This window comes from Xenopus tropicalis, chromosome 10, assembly GCF_000004195.4.
Source record: "Xenopus tropicalis strain Nigerian chromosome 10, UCB_Xtro_10.0, whole genome shotgun sequence".
In the NCBI taxonomy this organism is placed as follows: Eukaryota; Metazoa; Chordata; class Amphibia; order Anura; family Pipidae; genus Xenopus; species Xenopus tropicalis.
Genome location: NC_030686.2, coordinates 9,062,161 through 9,075,037, shown reverse-complemented (window position 1 = coordinate 9,075,037; position 12,877 = coordinate 9,062,161). Strand labels below are relative to the sequence as shown.

The 12,877-nt window shown below is 44.6% G+C and overlaps 1 protein-coding gene across 2 annotated transcripts in view; it reads left to right on the top strand.

Moving 5' to 3' along the window:
* thra (thyroid hormone receptor alpha) overlaps positions 1 to 12,003 on the top strand; it is a 127,617-nt gene extending 115,614 nt beyond the window's left edge. Inside the window, exons 7-10 of one of the 2 annotated variants that reach the window (XM_012952539.2) lie at positions 716 to 921; positions 4,725 to 4,871; positions 6,336 to 6,594; positions 6,769 to 12,003. In XM_012952539.2, coding sequence (XP_012807993.1) covers positions 716 to 921; positions 4,725 to 4,871; positions 6,336 to 6,594; positions 6,769 to 7,019 — 863 coding nt within the window. In that variant the 3' untranslated portion in view covers positions 7,020 to 12,003. 2 annotated transcript variants of the gene reach the window in all.
* Positions 12,004 to 12,877: the final 874 nt, after the last annotated feature.

Below are 12,877 nucleotides of genomic sequence, written 5' to 3'. Positions count from 1 at the left end.
TCCAGCACTGCTCTGAACATCTTAACGGAGACATATAGTATAACTGTAAACCCCTCCAAGCTTGTAGGCAATAATGAATTATAAGTGGTGCCAGTTTTACTAAATATTATCCTCTCTGGTCCCTGTGAGTGTTCCAAATAAGAGGTGGATGAGTCCTAATTGTCCATGCTAGAAGCACAGTAGGAGAGGGATAGCCAATCACAGCCCTCCAGTCACCCAGGGAAAGACGGGCTTCAGTTCTCTATCAGGTCAGCCTAGCTGCTGATTGGTTCCTATCCTACAGGGCAGTGTGCTGAGTGCCGCCGGCCCCCCTGCACAGCCTGGGAAAGGAAGTGGATGGAAGTGGGACAGATGGGCAGGGCTAGTAGGGTTTGGGGGGGTTATTTCAATAAATCAACCCAAAACGCTACTTTTCTCACCATGTTTAGAGGAATATAATGCCCAGGCACATTCTTAATTTCCACACAGTATGTCTCCTTCAATGTCCATGCTCACAGAGTTCTCACCCTCTGCCTTTTTTCCCCTCTTTCTCTCATTTTTCAATATCAGTCCTTATACATTCCTGTTTCACACTGGAATCTGTCTATTTTTTTATGTTGGCTTGCCTTTGTTTCCTTGAGTCTATTATGTTTTTCTCCTCATCCGTTTAATTCTGTTCACCTTCACCTCTTTTATTCTCACTGCTCTCCCTGTCTGTCTCTCTCCATCTCCCCAGTTGTCCTGGATGATACCAAGCGGGTAGCCAAGCGAAAACTGATTGAAGAGAATCGAGAGCGGCGGCGGAAGGAGGAGATGATCAAGACTCTGCAACAGCGTCCAGAGCCCAGCAAAGAGGAGTGGGAGTTGATTCGCATCGTAACAGAAGCTCACAGGAGCACCAACGCTCAGGGCAGCCACTGGAAACAGCGTAGGAAGTTTCTGGTGAGGCTGATGAAGAATTCAATGTAGTACAGTAGATATATGGCGGCCATCGTTCTGGGCCGCAGAGCCATGGGTGGAGTTTTAAGTTGGAGCAGCTTGGGAGCTATTCATAAATTAAAAATGAGACCATATGGAGTTGGTCATAATTACAGGAAACAGACGTGTCTAACAATGGAAAGTGTTTCAGTAAGAGCAGGCAAACTGCAGGGATATATATAATGTTAATGTTTGGGAGAGGTATAGGAGAGCTTATATAGAGCACCTAGACAGCTGTTTATTGATTCTGGTACCCTAATACCTTTGATTTCCCCTCCGTGCTCCCCTTGAACAGTCCAACGGGGAGCGGCGATGCACAGCTATGTAGTAAAGTAGCCTTTGCAGGATACAGCAGGGAATCCCTGGGATTTCCGTAAGGGAACTTCCTGTGCAGATGGAGAAGCTGTGACCCCTTGGAGAGAGCAAGCAGCATCTGTTGCCCTCCAGCTCGTGCCCCCTGCCCCAGCGCCGGGGTTTCCAAAGAGTTTGCCTAGACTTCAACATAGGTCAGCACGCAGATGGCAATGTAGAAAGCAAGTTTAGTGCATTGTCAAAGGCACCGTCTGGTCTGTGTGTGCAGAATAATGGTGCAGTCTTCCTTATTTTTTATTGTAGCCATATATTTCTGCCCCAAATTTGTATTCCCCTGTCCTTTAGTGCAGTTGGGGTAGATACACACTGCACCCTCTATGCTGCCCAGCAAGGGGGTACTTGTGCCTTTCACTCTCTCTGCAGCAGAGCAGTATGGCATCCATGCCTATAAGTGCTGCATTGAAATCTGTCATCAGTACCCTGTAATTAGTGTTGTGTTAATTAGTATATGTTCCTCTCTGCAGCAATGCAGCCTGCTATTAACCCCTGTATATATGCTACTGGTGTCATTATCTGTGTGTAATAGGGAATTGTACCAGTGTGCTGCAGCACAGATCTGTGCCCTTTATGCTCTTTATTTGTGTAGCAAAGTCTTTGCTTCTTGCCAAATGCAACAGTGCCTCCTCTTATTTTTCTTTCTGTACAGCAGTGCATAATCATGCCTGCCCTGAGTGATTTCCTTCTATTCTGCTCCAATATATGTCTGATTCCTTTATAGTGTCTCTGTGTTCACTCATGCCTCAGTGTTCAGCAGTCAGTTTGGGTCCCCAGCTTCGGCACTTAGCCATACGGTTTTGGTATGGGTGCTTAGAAGTCTGTTGGCCTATGTGTTCTTCAGTACATTTTTGGTACCAATGCCTTTTGGGGTACCCATGCTTCAGTGCTCATCAGTAAATCAGTACACCCATGCCCTGGTGTTTAGTAGTCTGTTTTGGTACTTAGCGGTGTAGCACCCAAGCTTTAGTGTTTAGTAGTACATTTCTAATGCTCATTCCTTGGCACTTAGCATTCCATTAGGGTGGCCCTCCCTCAGTGCTTAGCAGTAGATTACTGGTACCTATTCCTCAGTTTATAGCAGCCTGCCCTGGTAGCCAAGCCTCAGTGCTTATTATTCCATTTTGATACTTAGCAGTCGGGTACCCATGCTTTAGTGCTTAGAAGTACATTTATAAAACCTATTCCTTGGCACTTAGCAGTCCGTTTTGTTACTCATCCCTCAGTTCTTAGCGGTTCCTATTCCTTGGTACATATTAGCACAATCTGGTACCCATCTCCCTCCCTGTGTATAGCCCTGCCTTCTATAACCTGCGCCTGTGTATAGCCCTGCCTTCTGTTACCTGTGCCTGTGTATAGCCCTGCCTTCTGTTACCTGCGCCTGTGTATAGCCCTGCCTTCTGTTACCTGTGCCTGTGTATAGCCCTGCTTTCTATAACCTGTGCCTGTGTATAGCCCTGCCTTCTATAACCTGTGCCTGTGTATAGCCCTGCCTTCTATAACCTGTGCCTGTGTATAGCCCTGCCTTCTGTTACCTGCGCCTGTGTATAGCCCTGCCTTCTGTTACCTGTGCCTGTGTATAGCCCTGCCTTCTATAACCTGCGCCTGTGTATAGCCCTGCCTTCTGTTACCTGTGCCTGTGTATAGCCCTGCCTTCTGTTACCTGTGCCTGTGTATAGCCCTGCCTTCTGTTACCTGTGCCTGTGTATAGCCCTGCCTTCTGTTACCTGTGCCTGTGTATAGCCCTGATTTCTGTTACCTGTGCCTGTGTATAGCCCTGCCTTCTGTTACCTGTGCCTGTGTATAGCCCTGCCTTCTGTTACCTGTGCCTGTGTATAGCCCTGATTTCTGTTACCTGTGCCTGTGTATAGCCCTGCCTTCTGTTACCTGTGCCTGTGTATAGCCCTGCCTTCTGTTACCTGTGCCTGTGTATAGCCCTGATTTCTGTTACCTGTGCCTGTGTATAGCCCTGATTTCTGTTACCTGTGCCTGTGTATAGCCCTGCCTTCTGTTACCTGTGCCTGTGTATAGCCCTGCCTTCTGTTACCTGTGCCTGTGTATAGCCCTGCCTGTTCTGTATGTCCCCCAGCATGTGCTGCCCCCCTGGTGCCTATGATGGTTCAGGTACAGGTGCCTCTCTATGTAGCAGTGCAGCCTGCACTTTCCCACTTAGCTCTATGTGCTGTTAATGGCGCCTCTCAGTACATTCTCCTAATTACCCTTCCCTATTCCCTGCATATATCAGCAGCAATGCATTCCCTCCCAATGCCTCAGTGGTTCTGACAGTACTACATAAATGGCTACCATGATATAATTACCTCTGTGCCGCTCTACATTATTTTGCCACTAGCACCCTCGTCTTTTTTTGTCCTTGATCTCCGCCAATTAGCGAGCCCCTTGTCCGCTGTGCGCTGTAAATAGCTGGAGAAATAACCTGGAAAATAAATTAATATAAAAATACAATCTGACATCTTTGCTAGTTTGTGTGCCTCGGTAAATGCGAAGATAAAGGCGTTTGTATATGTCCAGCCCCAGTGCATTCTGGTCCCCGGCTCTTCATACATTACTGGTATCTATGTGCTAAGCATTCTATGCTGATGCAGGGCTGTCTCTATGGATATGGATCTATATTTCAGGCTATGTCTGCATTGCATTCCCATCACATGGTGCATTAGTCCCGTTAGCCTCCTGTTGGAAGCAGTGCATGTTGGTAACTTTCTATGGGTGCAACATGTCGCTCATTGCCAGGCATCTACCATTATAGTTCTGTATTTTGGTACATTTTTGTGTATTTCGTATGCACCCTGTCCTGCTGATATTTGGCACCCTGTACCCGGGGCACTCATTTTCTTTCTGGGGGCTTTTAACCCTTTATCCTCCCACTTATGTGGCCACAGTATTGCAAGCGGGGCTCTGGGTGACGCAGCCATGTGTGCTTTGCCAGAGAGGGTTAGAAGCAACTGGGAGCAACCGCCTCTCTACTCTCCCCTCCCTTCCTAAGTTACCTCCCCCTGTGTCTCCCTCTCCTCCCCCTGTCACGTGGATTAGACACGCTTTCTATTCCACCGCCACCCATTATATCATATGTGGATTACCAACACCCTCTACTGGAACGTTTAAAGTTCTGCATACGTCTAAAGATAGGCAGATAGACAGACAGAGATAGAAGATAGATAGACAGATAGATGATAGATAGATAGATAGATAGATGATAGATAGATTGATTTGTTTAAAGTTCTGTGTTCACTCATATTCATTCTTTCTTTCTCCTTTGCTATCTTATAATTGGCTTCCATGCTCTCTGTCTCTCCCTCTGTACTGTCTCACCCAGTCTCCACTACTTCTTGAGTAGTTGCCTTCACCACCTCTCTCTCTCTCTCTGTGCCTTCTCCATGTTACAGCCGGAAGATATCGGGCAGTCTCCCATGGCTTCCATGCCAGATGGGGATAAAGTTGACTTGGAGGCTTTCAGTGAGTTCACCAAAATAATAACCCCAGCAATTACGAGAGTGGTGGACTTTGCTAAGAAGCTGCCCATGTTCTCTGAGGTGAGTGTGCGACACAGAAGAGCAAGTGACCGTATACATCACATAATATATAAGTACCTGTACCTAAATGTTCAGAATACGGATTGTATATGTCCCGCTTCCCACATATACAGTTTGAATATGGCTTTATTGATGGCATTTCCTTTTTTATACCTCACTGATCATGTTTGACCTTTTCATTTTCTCTTTTTCTTCAAGCATGAAATGCCTACCCCCCTTTGTACTGAATCTTCCTTACCGACCCCCCCCCCCCCTGCATGTTTCTCCTCACCCACCCTCTTTCCACCCCACCAGTGACATTTCTTTCCAGTTTATCCTTCCACTAAATGTTCTTCCCCAACCACTCTACCCCCCTCACTGAATGGCCCTCCCTCCCCACTCAGCCCTCCAGTGAATGTTCCACCTTACCCAGCTTTTCATTAAATGTTCCGCCCCAGATAGCCATCTATTATGTGTTCTTCCTCAACTGCCCTTTCATTAAATGTTCCATGCATTTACCCTTACAAGGAATGACCTCGCCATTCACATAGGTACATATTCCCACACACTATACACACACTGAATTTCTGTAACAAAGCCTCCATGTCCTACACACACCTACCCAATATACCTCTCACTTTTTCAATTTTCTTCATACAGTATAGGATCTATTATCCAAAAACCCGAAAGGCCCTGATTTCAGCATTCCCTTTGCCCACAGGATCCTTTTTAAGGACTATACCCTCAGAATGAATACTTAGCCAACAGATAGTGTGGCCCATTAAAGAATCTACCAAACTAGACTATATATCAGTAAATATTGCCCTTTTACATCCTTTCCCTTGAGCTGCCATTTTGTGCTGGTCTGTATACTCACTCAGAGATCACATACTACTAAAAAGTATATTTTCATGAAAATGGTTTATTTAGAGCTACTTTATGCAATATATATTTATAGAGACAAACATTGTTTGTGAGTATAGTTTTCCTTTACACTAACAATGCATTTTGACTCATTTGCCTTTTCTACATTGTACTTAATAACTAATAACTGGTCCTGTTTTCTAAATGTTAGTATGACATGGCATGCCATTGTAAAAGAAGGACCAGTAATCTGAAGAACACCAGGTCCAATGCATTCCGAATAATAGATCTCATACCTCTACCCAACCAGTTGGTCTCCCCTTTGCCACAGATACATATAATGTATAATTTTATTCCCCCCCTGACTCACTGCTCACCCAACCGGTGGGGGACAGCAGTTGGGGAACAGGTCTGGACTGGCAGGGCCCACTTGGTTTTCCCCAGTGGGCCCTGCCTTTACAATTACTTGGCGCACTCAGGAACCTTCATGCATTTCTGTGCTAAATTCCCCTTTTCTCCTTGTTATTAGAAAGGTCCCTTCCCCCTGCATCATGGTTCCTCCTGCTCCTTATAATCAGTGCCTTTCTTCTACATTCAAAAATATGTCCCCTGTCCCACCAGCTGCCTTGTGAAGATCAGATCATCCTGTTGAAAGGATGCTGTATGGAGATCATGTCTCTCCGTGCTGCTGTGCGCTACGATCCGGACAGCGAGACCCTAACGCTAAGCGGTGAGATGGCGGTAAAAAGGGAGCAGCTTAAGAACGGAGGTCTGGGTGTTGTCTCGGATGCCATCTTTGACCTTGGAAGATCGCTTGCTGCATTCAACCTTGACGACACGGAAGTGGCGCTGCTGCAGGCTGTTTTGCTCATGTCATCAGGTAATTTTAGGAGTGCGACATTGTATTTTTAGAGGTAAATATTTCATGTTTTCAAGTAGCATCTAACTTATACTGTTTCACTCTAAATAAAACAGGTATTAATGAATGTTGCAGGGCTGTATTGATTGCATTTTAGTTAGCAACTCTTTACTTTTTTTAAATTTAACTTTCCAGACCGTACTGGTTTAATGTGCACGGACAAGATAGAGAAATGTCAAGAGACCTACCTTCTCGCCTTTGAACACTACATCAACCATCGCAAACACAACATTCCCCACTTCTGGCCCAAGCTCCTAATGAAGGTGACGGACCTGCGCATGATAGGGGCATGCCATGCCAGCCGCTTTCTGCACATGAAGGTTGAGTGCCCCACTGAGCTCTTTCCACCGCTCTTCCTTGAGGTCTTTGAGGACCAGGAAGTCTGAGGGACAGTGCATGTTGGTAGAGAGGAAAGTGCATTTATCCCTTCTGTTCCTCCCTGCCTTGGTTGGCCATTATATCCTAAGAAGACAATATAGGAAAAGCCTGCTACAGCTAAAGGAACCTTTCATTGTGGTACATCAGGATAACGGAGATATGGAAGCTTGCCAGCTGTCATCTTGGTAAAGCCAATAAACCCAAGAACAGAAGCTGTTTGGCCCCAGACCTGACCCGATTAAAGGTTGGAGGCTGAGCGGCACGCAAGACGTCCAAGGAAAAGGCGCTTCTACCCTTTTTGTTGTTGTTGTTGTTCTTGTTGTTTCCTATGGCACCATTATGATACACCCGTGAATGGATGCTTGTTTATTCCAACATAGTCATCCCCAAGCCCCTCCGCCACCAAGAGCCCAAGTGGAACATGATTGGGCGGCTCCTAATATGGGAGGGGAACAGATGATGAGATGTAAACTCTCCTGCATCCTCCCCATATACGAAAATGTAATTGTAGCTAGATAGATATAGATAGATAGATAGATAGATAGATAGATAGATAGATAGATAGATAGACAGACAGATAGAGATGTAAGGGTACAGTATATAACAAGTTCAGTGTCAAGCCTTGTTGAGCTTGGGAATGCCACACCGTTCTCATATCTTATTAATGTTGGCCTTTGCTTCCCGCTCTTTAGCTACACTGTCCAGTTTATAGCAGACGCTCTGCTTTAAAAAACAGGGAAGTATTTGTGTGTATTTGTATATATATACACTCAAAATAATCCCACTCAGATGCAAATCTTTAACATTTCTTAAGTGCCAATGTTCCATGCAATCAAGAAAACATTGCAGTGAATAATGCTTTAATTTTGTGTACCATGTAGGTAGGATATGTAGATATCTATCTATCTAGCTATCTATCTGAACATCAGTTTGGGTGTGTATATAATACTCGTATATATATATACACTCAGACCTATAACATATATATATATCTATATATATGTTATATCTATCAGATCCTATTTTTACTCCAGGTGCTGAATTCACCTCTGCAGAGTGCCTGTCAGGCCAAACGTTATTCCTCATTTTACCCATAGTAAGAAGCCAGATGGGAGTCGGGGCTATAGTATATGTCACACCCCTCCCTTGCACAGAATTTTCTCCTACATTTATATAATAATCACCCCATACTCTTTTGTTTGGGATGAAAAAAGCACCAAAGCCTGCCTTCTATTCCCCCCCCCACCCCAGACCCTGCCATGCGGAAAAACCAGAGACCCTCAGCAGCTACGCAAAACCAAAAATGTTTTCTAAGAAGCACTTTGAAATGCCAGATTGCATGTGTTATCTCTTTTATGCTGCTCTCCTGCATCTTAGTCTGCGCCTCTATTGAGGAGATGCTATGTGGCTTTACAGAGTTCCTGGCAGCCTTACTGTACAGCCTCTTACGTCAATTTCTAACCCTATTTTGGGTTATTATTGCCAAGTTTTCTACATGATGGGGGGTAGTTCACCCCACGTTCTGCTGTAGAATTTATTGCCTTCCCTTAAATCCCCTCTATTTGCACTTTGCTGAAAGCACTTGTTACCAATGATGGACTTGATACCTTGTTTTTTGTTATCTTTTTCCCCTAAGAACCTAAAGAAGCACTTAGTGTATTTTAAGATATTTAACCCCATTATTCTGTGCTGTTAATACACACCGGTGTTGTTATCACTGGGTGCTATTGGACAGAGCTTAGAACAAATAAAAAGGCACTGCTTGCCCATTTGCTGCCAAGTGGCCCCATAAGGCTCAGCGGTGGCAGAAGCACTTAATATTTATGACTTAAAATGTCCCTTTTGATTTCAATTATTTTGGGGTTCGGCATTTTTCCGCAGGCAGATTCCTCCCCCCCCCCCCCCCCACGCCCATTAAAATTGAAGAAGCACTTAAATTTATAGTTTGGTTTTTTTTAAAAATAAAACCCATATCTTTTTAATCAATTTTTGGAAGAGAGGTTGGCTCTGCAAAGGGAATTCTGTGCCATAATTTGGGGATTCGTTGCGTATTCCCAGGGATACGTTTGGGAGCCAGCAGGCTGTTGGCTTAATATGAGGGATTGTGGGTATATCGGTCCAGTCCCACCCAGCGCCAGAGAAAATGAAAAGGGATAATCAGTGGGTCAAATTCATATAATTTATTCACGACTTTGTCTCCCGTTTCCAGTGCAGCAGCTTCTCCATAGATTGGAGAACCCTCTAAGGGTGAAGACACACAGAGCTACTAGTAGCAGCTACTTGTCACAGTTACAGAAATAGACAATGCTGATCCTTTACTGATAATTGTCTCTATGTGTGTTTTAGCAGAGGCAATTCTCAGTATTTTCTATGGCGGGGTATTTTCTAGAGTTTAGTAGCCGTGACAAGTAGCTGCTACTAAGTAGCTCTGTGTGTCTTCACCCTAAAGAACCTTAGTGCTGCAGGCTTCAAATCGAAATCAGTAGCAGCTGTTGATTGGCCGTTATATTGAACATTCATGTTAAACAGCACGGTTTCCTCTGGCTCTGGTTGCGGCACAGTGGGCTTACCTCAGCTATTTAGCGGAAGAAAAAAAAAAGGAAAAAAATGTTGGTTTTGTGTTCGAATAGTGTTTTTCTCGCTCCTGGGCTCTGTTGGAGGCCTGCCTTTCGCACTGCCGACCACCGTCAGGGCCTCAGGCGCACAGCTATCTCTCTTAGATTAACGTCGGCGGACTGGACGTTATAAAGAAATGAGGTCCGGTCCACTCAGTGGACTTTAAAGATTCCAGGCCTCAGAGACCTGGCTAATTTGTACCCCACCACGAGAAACCCCCTCCCCTTGAAACCCTTGCAAATGTGTGTGCTTAGCACACTCTAAACAAACTAGAAAAGTATGTATATATGTGTATATATGTGCCGCAGTGGTGTCACCTCAGAGGTGGCTGCACTTATCTTTATTTCCATGCTTGTTAACTTCTTTTTTTTTTTTAATTTTAACCCCCCCATCCCGGTGCTGCAGAGATACTTCACCGATCTCGGGCAGCTGAGGCTTTTAGAGAAATTTTTTTTTTTGTGTTTTCTTTTTGTTTTTGGCTTGAGGGCCGGTTTCAATGGAGGACAACTCACTGGGTCCTCAGACTGGTTGGTACAGAAGTATGTCTTAACCCAGGTTTTTTTTTTTAGAATTCTTTGTAGCGGTCTGTATAAGCTTTTGGTGCCATTCCTATTCCTTTCTCCTTCCACTGTGTAATGCAGTCCCAGTAACTCATTTATGGCCAGAGGGTCCTGCAAGGCATTGTAGGGTCCTCCCTCAGATGTAAATGGAGTTGTTCTTCACCAATAAGGCCGCCCAACAATGTACGTCCCAGTGATAACCCACCACCTGTAGCCTCACCAGCTTCTCACAGGGATATACGTTGATTCATTTTAGAGTCCGCCTCTTTATTTGGCCACTCAACGATGATGCTTCGACTGGCACCTATATATATATATTTTTTGGGGATGTGGGGTGGCAGGAGCAGCAGCTCACCCTGCAGATTTTCGAGATCCTTGCTCACATAACCGCCAATCCTATGTTCCCCGGCAAGGAACCAGCGACGCCATCAAGCAGGATCTACCCGCCCGGTGTCACGAGCCGCTCACGGTTCCACGGGCGCCCCCCTTCCTTGCTGCTAAAGCCGTATATGAACTCTTGGAAGATTGTATGCTATGACACCTGTTGTGATTTCAGAGTATAAATAGGATTTTTTTCTTTTTTTGTCCTTTCAACCCTGCCATTCCCTCAACACTACATATAATTTTCTCTGGGATATTTTTTTTCCGTTCAATCAATACCTTATGCAGAAGCAACCTTGCAACTGACAGTAACTATGTCTGCATTGGAGAGAGCATTCGGCCACACTCGCTCTCCCAGCTCGCACACTCACACTTTATTCATACCAGGAATAAACCAGGAAGAAGTTTCTTTTTTTTCTCTCATACGCTCATACCTCAGACTACGACCCCTCTCATTCTCTTTTTGCGTTTGCCGACCTCACTGTTTTGACTTAAGGTGAGAACCCCCCCTTTGACGAGAAACTGATTGTGAGGGGGTTTCTGTTTCTCACCGGCTGGAAGGTGTGTGTATATGGTCCTTACAGAAAGACCCTAACTGAAAAAAAAAAAAAAAGGACGGGCAATGAACTTGAGAAACGGCACAGAAAAGGGGACAAGATGGATACCAGAGAACGTCTTCATTTTACTATCCGCAGCATTAAGAAAAATAAATCTACAAACCTCCGGCTGCCTCAGCCACTAAAGATTATGTTGGACTTCATTTCCTTTGACTCCACCCCACGCAAATTACATCAATTTTTTTTTTTTCCTCTTTCGCCCCAAAATGTAAAATGGTGGGGGATTTATTTTTTTTAAATTACTTTCACCTCATCCGTTCAGAATAGTTTCCACAGGAGGTTTAACACATCTTAGCTGTAATTTACTGGAGAGTTTAACTTTTACAAGGAAAATATTTCAGTTTTCTGTTATATATATATATATATATTCATTGCTTTTCACCATTTGTTTTGTACTGACAGAAAAGAGGAATTTGAGGTATCCCCACCTCCTCTTCCTCCTCCGCCTCCTCATCGTTTTGTATTGATTAGGCAAGATTTAACGGGTTCTGTGGCAAAAATGATATTCCAGTTTAAGCTTCTCGCTTTCAGGGAATTTATCTGGCAGTGTAGTGGTTAAACCTCTACATTCCCCCCTTCCTTTCCCCCCCCGAACCCCATGTTAGAGGTCATGTTAAGATAAGCTGCAGAAATATTGCATCATATATTACCCTGGCTGTAATGCAGTGCAGGAGGGGAGAAGGGGTGAGCACCCACCTCCTACAGTGCCTTACTGCCCCCTGCACACATGTAGCCTTGTTCACTTTCCAGCTGATTCATCCAATCACGCGTACACGCTTTTGTGGGTTTGAAAAATTCCGTAAATTTGTTTTCTTGAATATTTGTGCAAATTTTTTTTTTAGAAATAATGTCTCTGTCCGCACTGCTGTGGCTTGTTGGCCAGGCGTGGGCCGCAATCCACTCAATGCAATGTGAAAACACCATAGTCCCTACCTAAACTTGATAGGAGTCCATTCTGGTAATGGCCTTGCCATGTCTATAGAGCGACCTTCAGTAGTTGGCCGTTGGCTACGGCGTTCATGGAGGTCTTTGGCCATTATCAGAAAGGACTCCATCAATAAACACGCACTCTCTGCTAGTCTCCATAATGCCTACAGAGGATTTCTTGGTTTTTTATCCCCAGTATTTTGCCGCTCCTGCTCTCTTCCCAGATTGCAGGAATGAAGCAGTGAGACATAGAATAGTCCCGCAGGCCTACATGCAATCACCTCCTTTTCACCCGTTTTTGGTGTTTTTGTTGTCAGAAACGTAAAGCAGAAACAGGAACATGTAACACATAGTAACTAAGGCTGAAACAAGACGCACGTCCATGAAGTTCTCCTCTCTAGTCCAAAGGGGAACCTAGATACTGATGTTTGTATCCCCCCTCCCCCAAAGTTATCAGTCTCGGTCTGCTATGTTTCCATTGAGAGTCGAGTAGTTTCATTTTCATGTAGTAATAATAATAATAATAATCCTCTCCGTTGGTTTTCCTTGGCCGGCACTGTCTCACTCTACAACTTAGAAAATTGAGGTTCGTGTTAGGGTGGATTGTAACCATGGAAATATCTTGCCAATGGCTTCAGGGCCCCCCCCGTCTACCCTCAGTTTTGAAATAATTCATAACTATAAGAATGCCGAGACAGATTTTCATTTCCTGGACATATACATAATTTATGAGCAATTACAGCAAGTTAACCCTTTACCCGATCC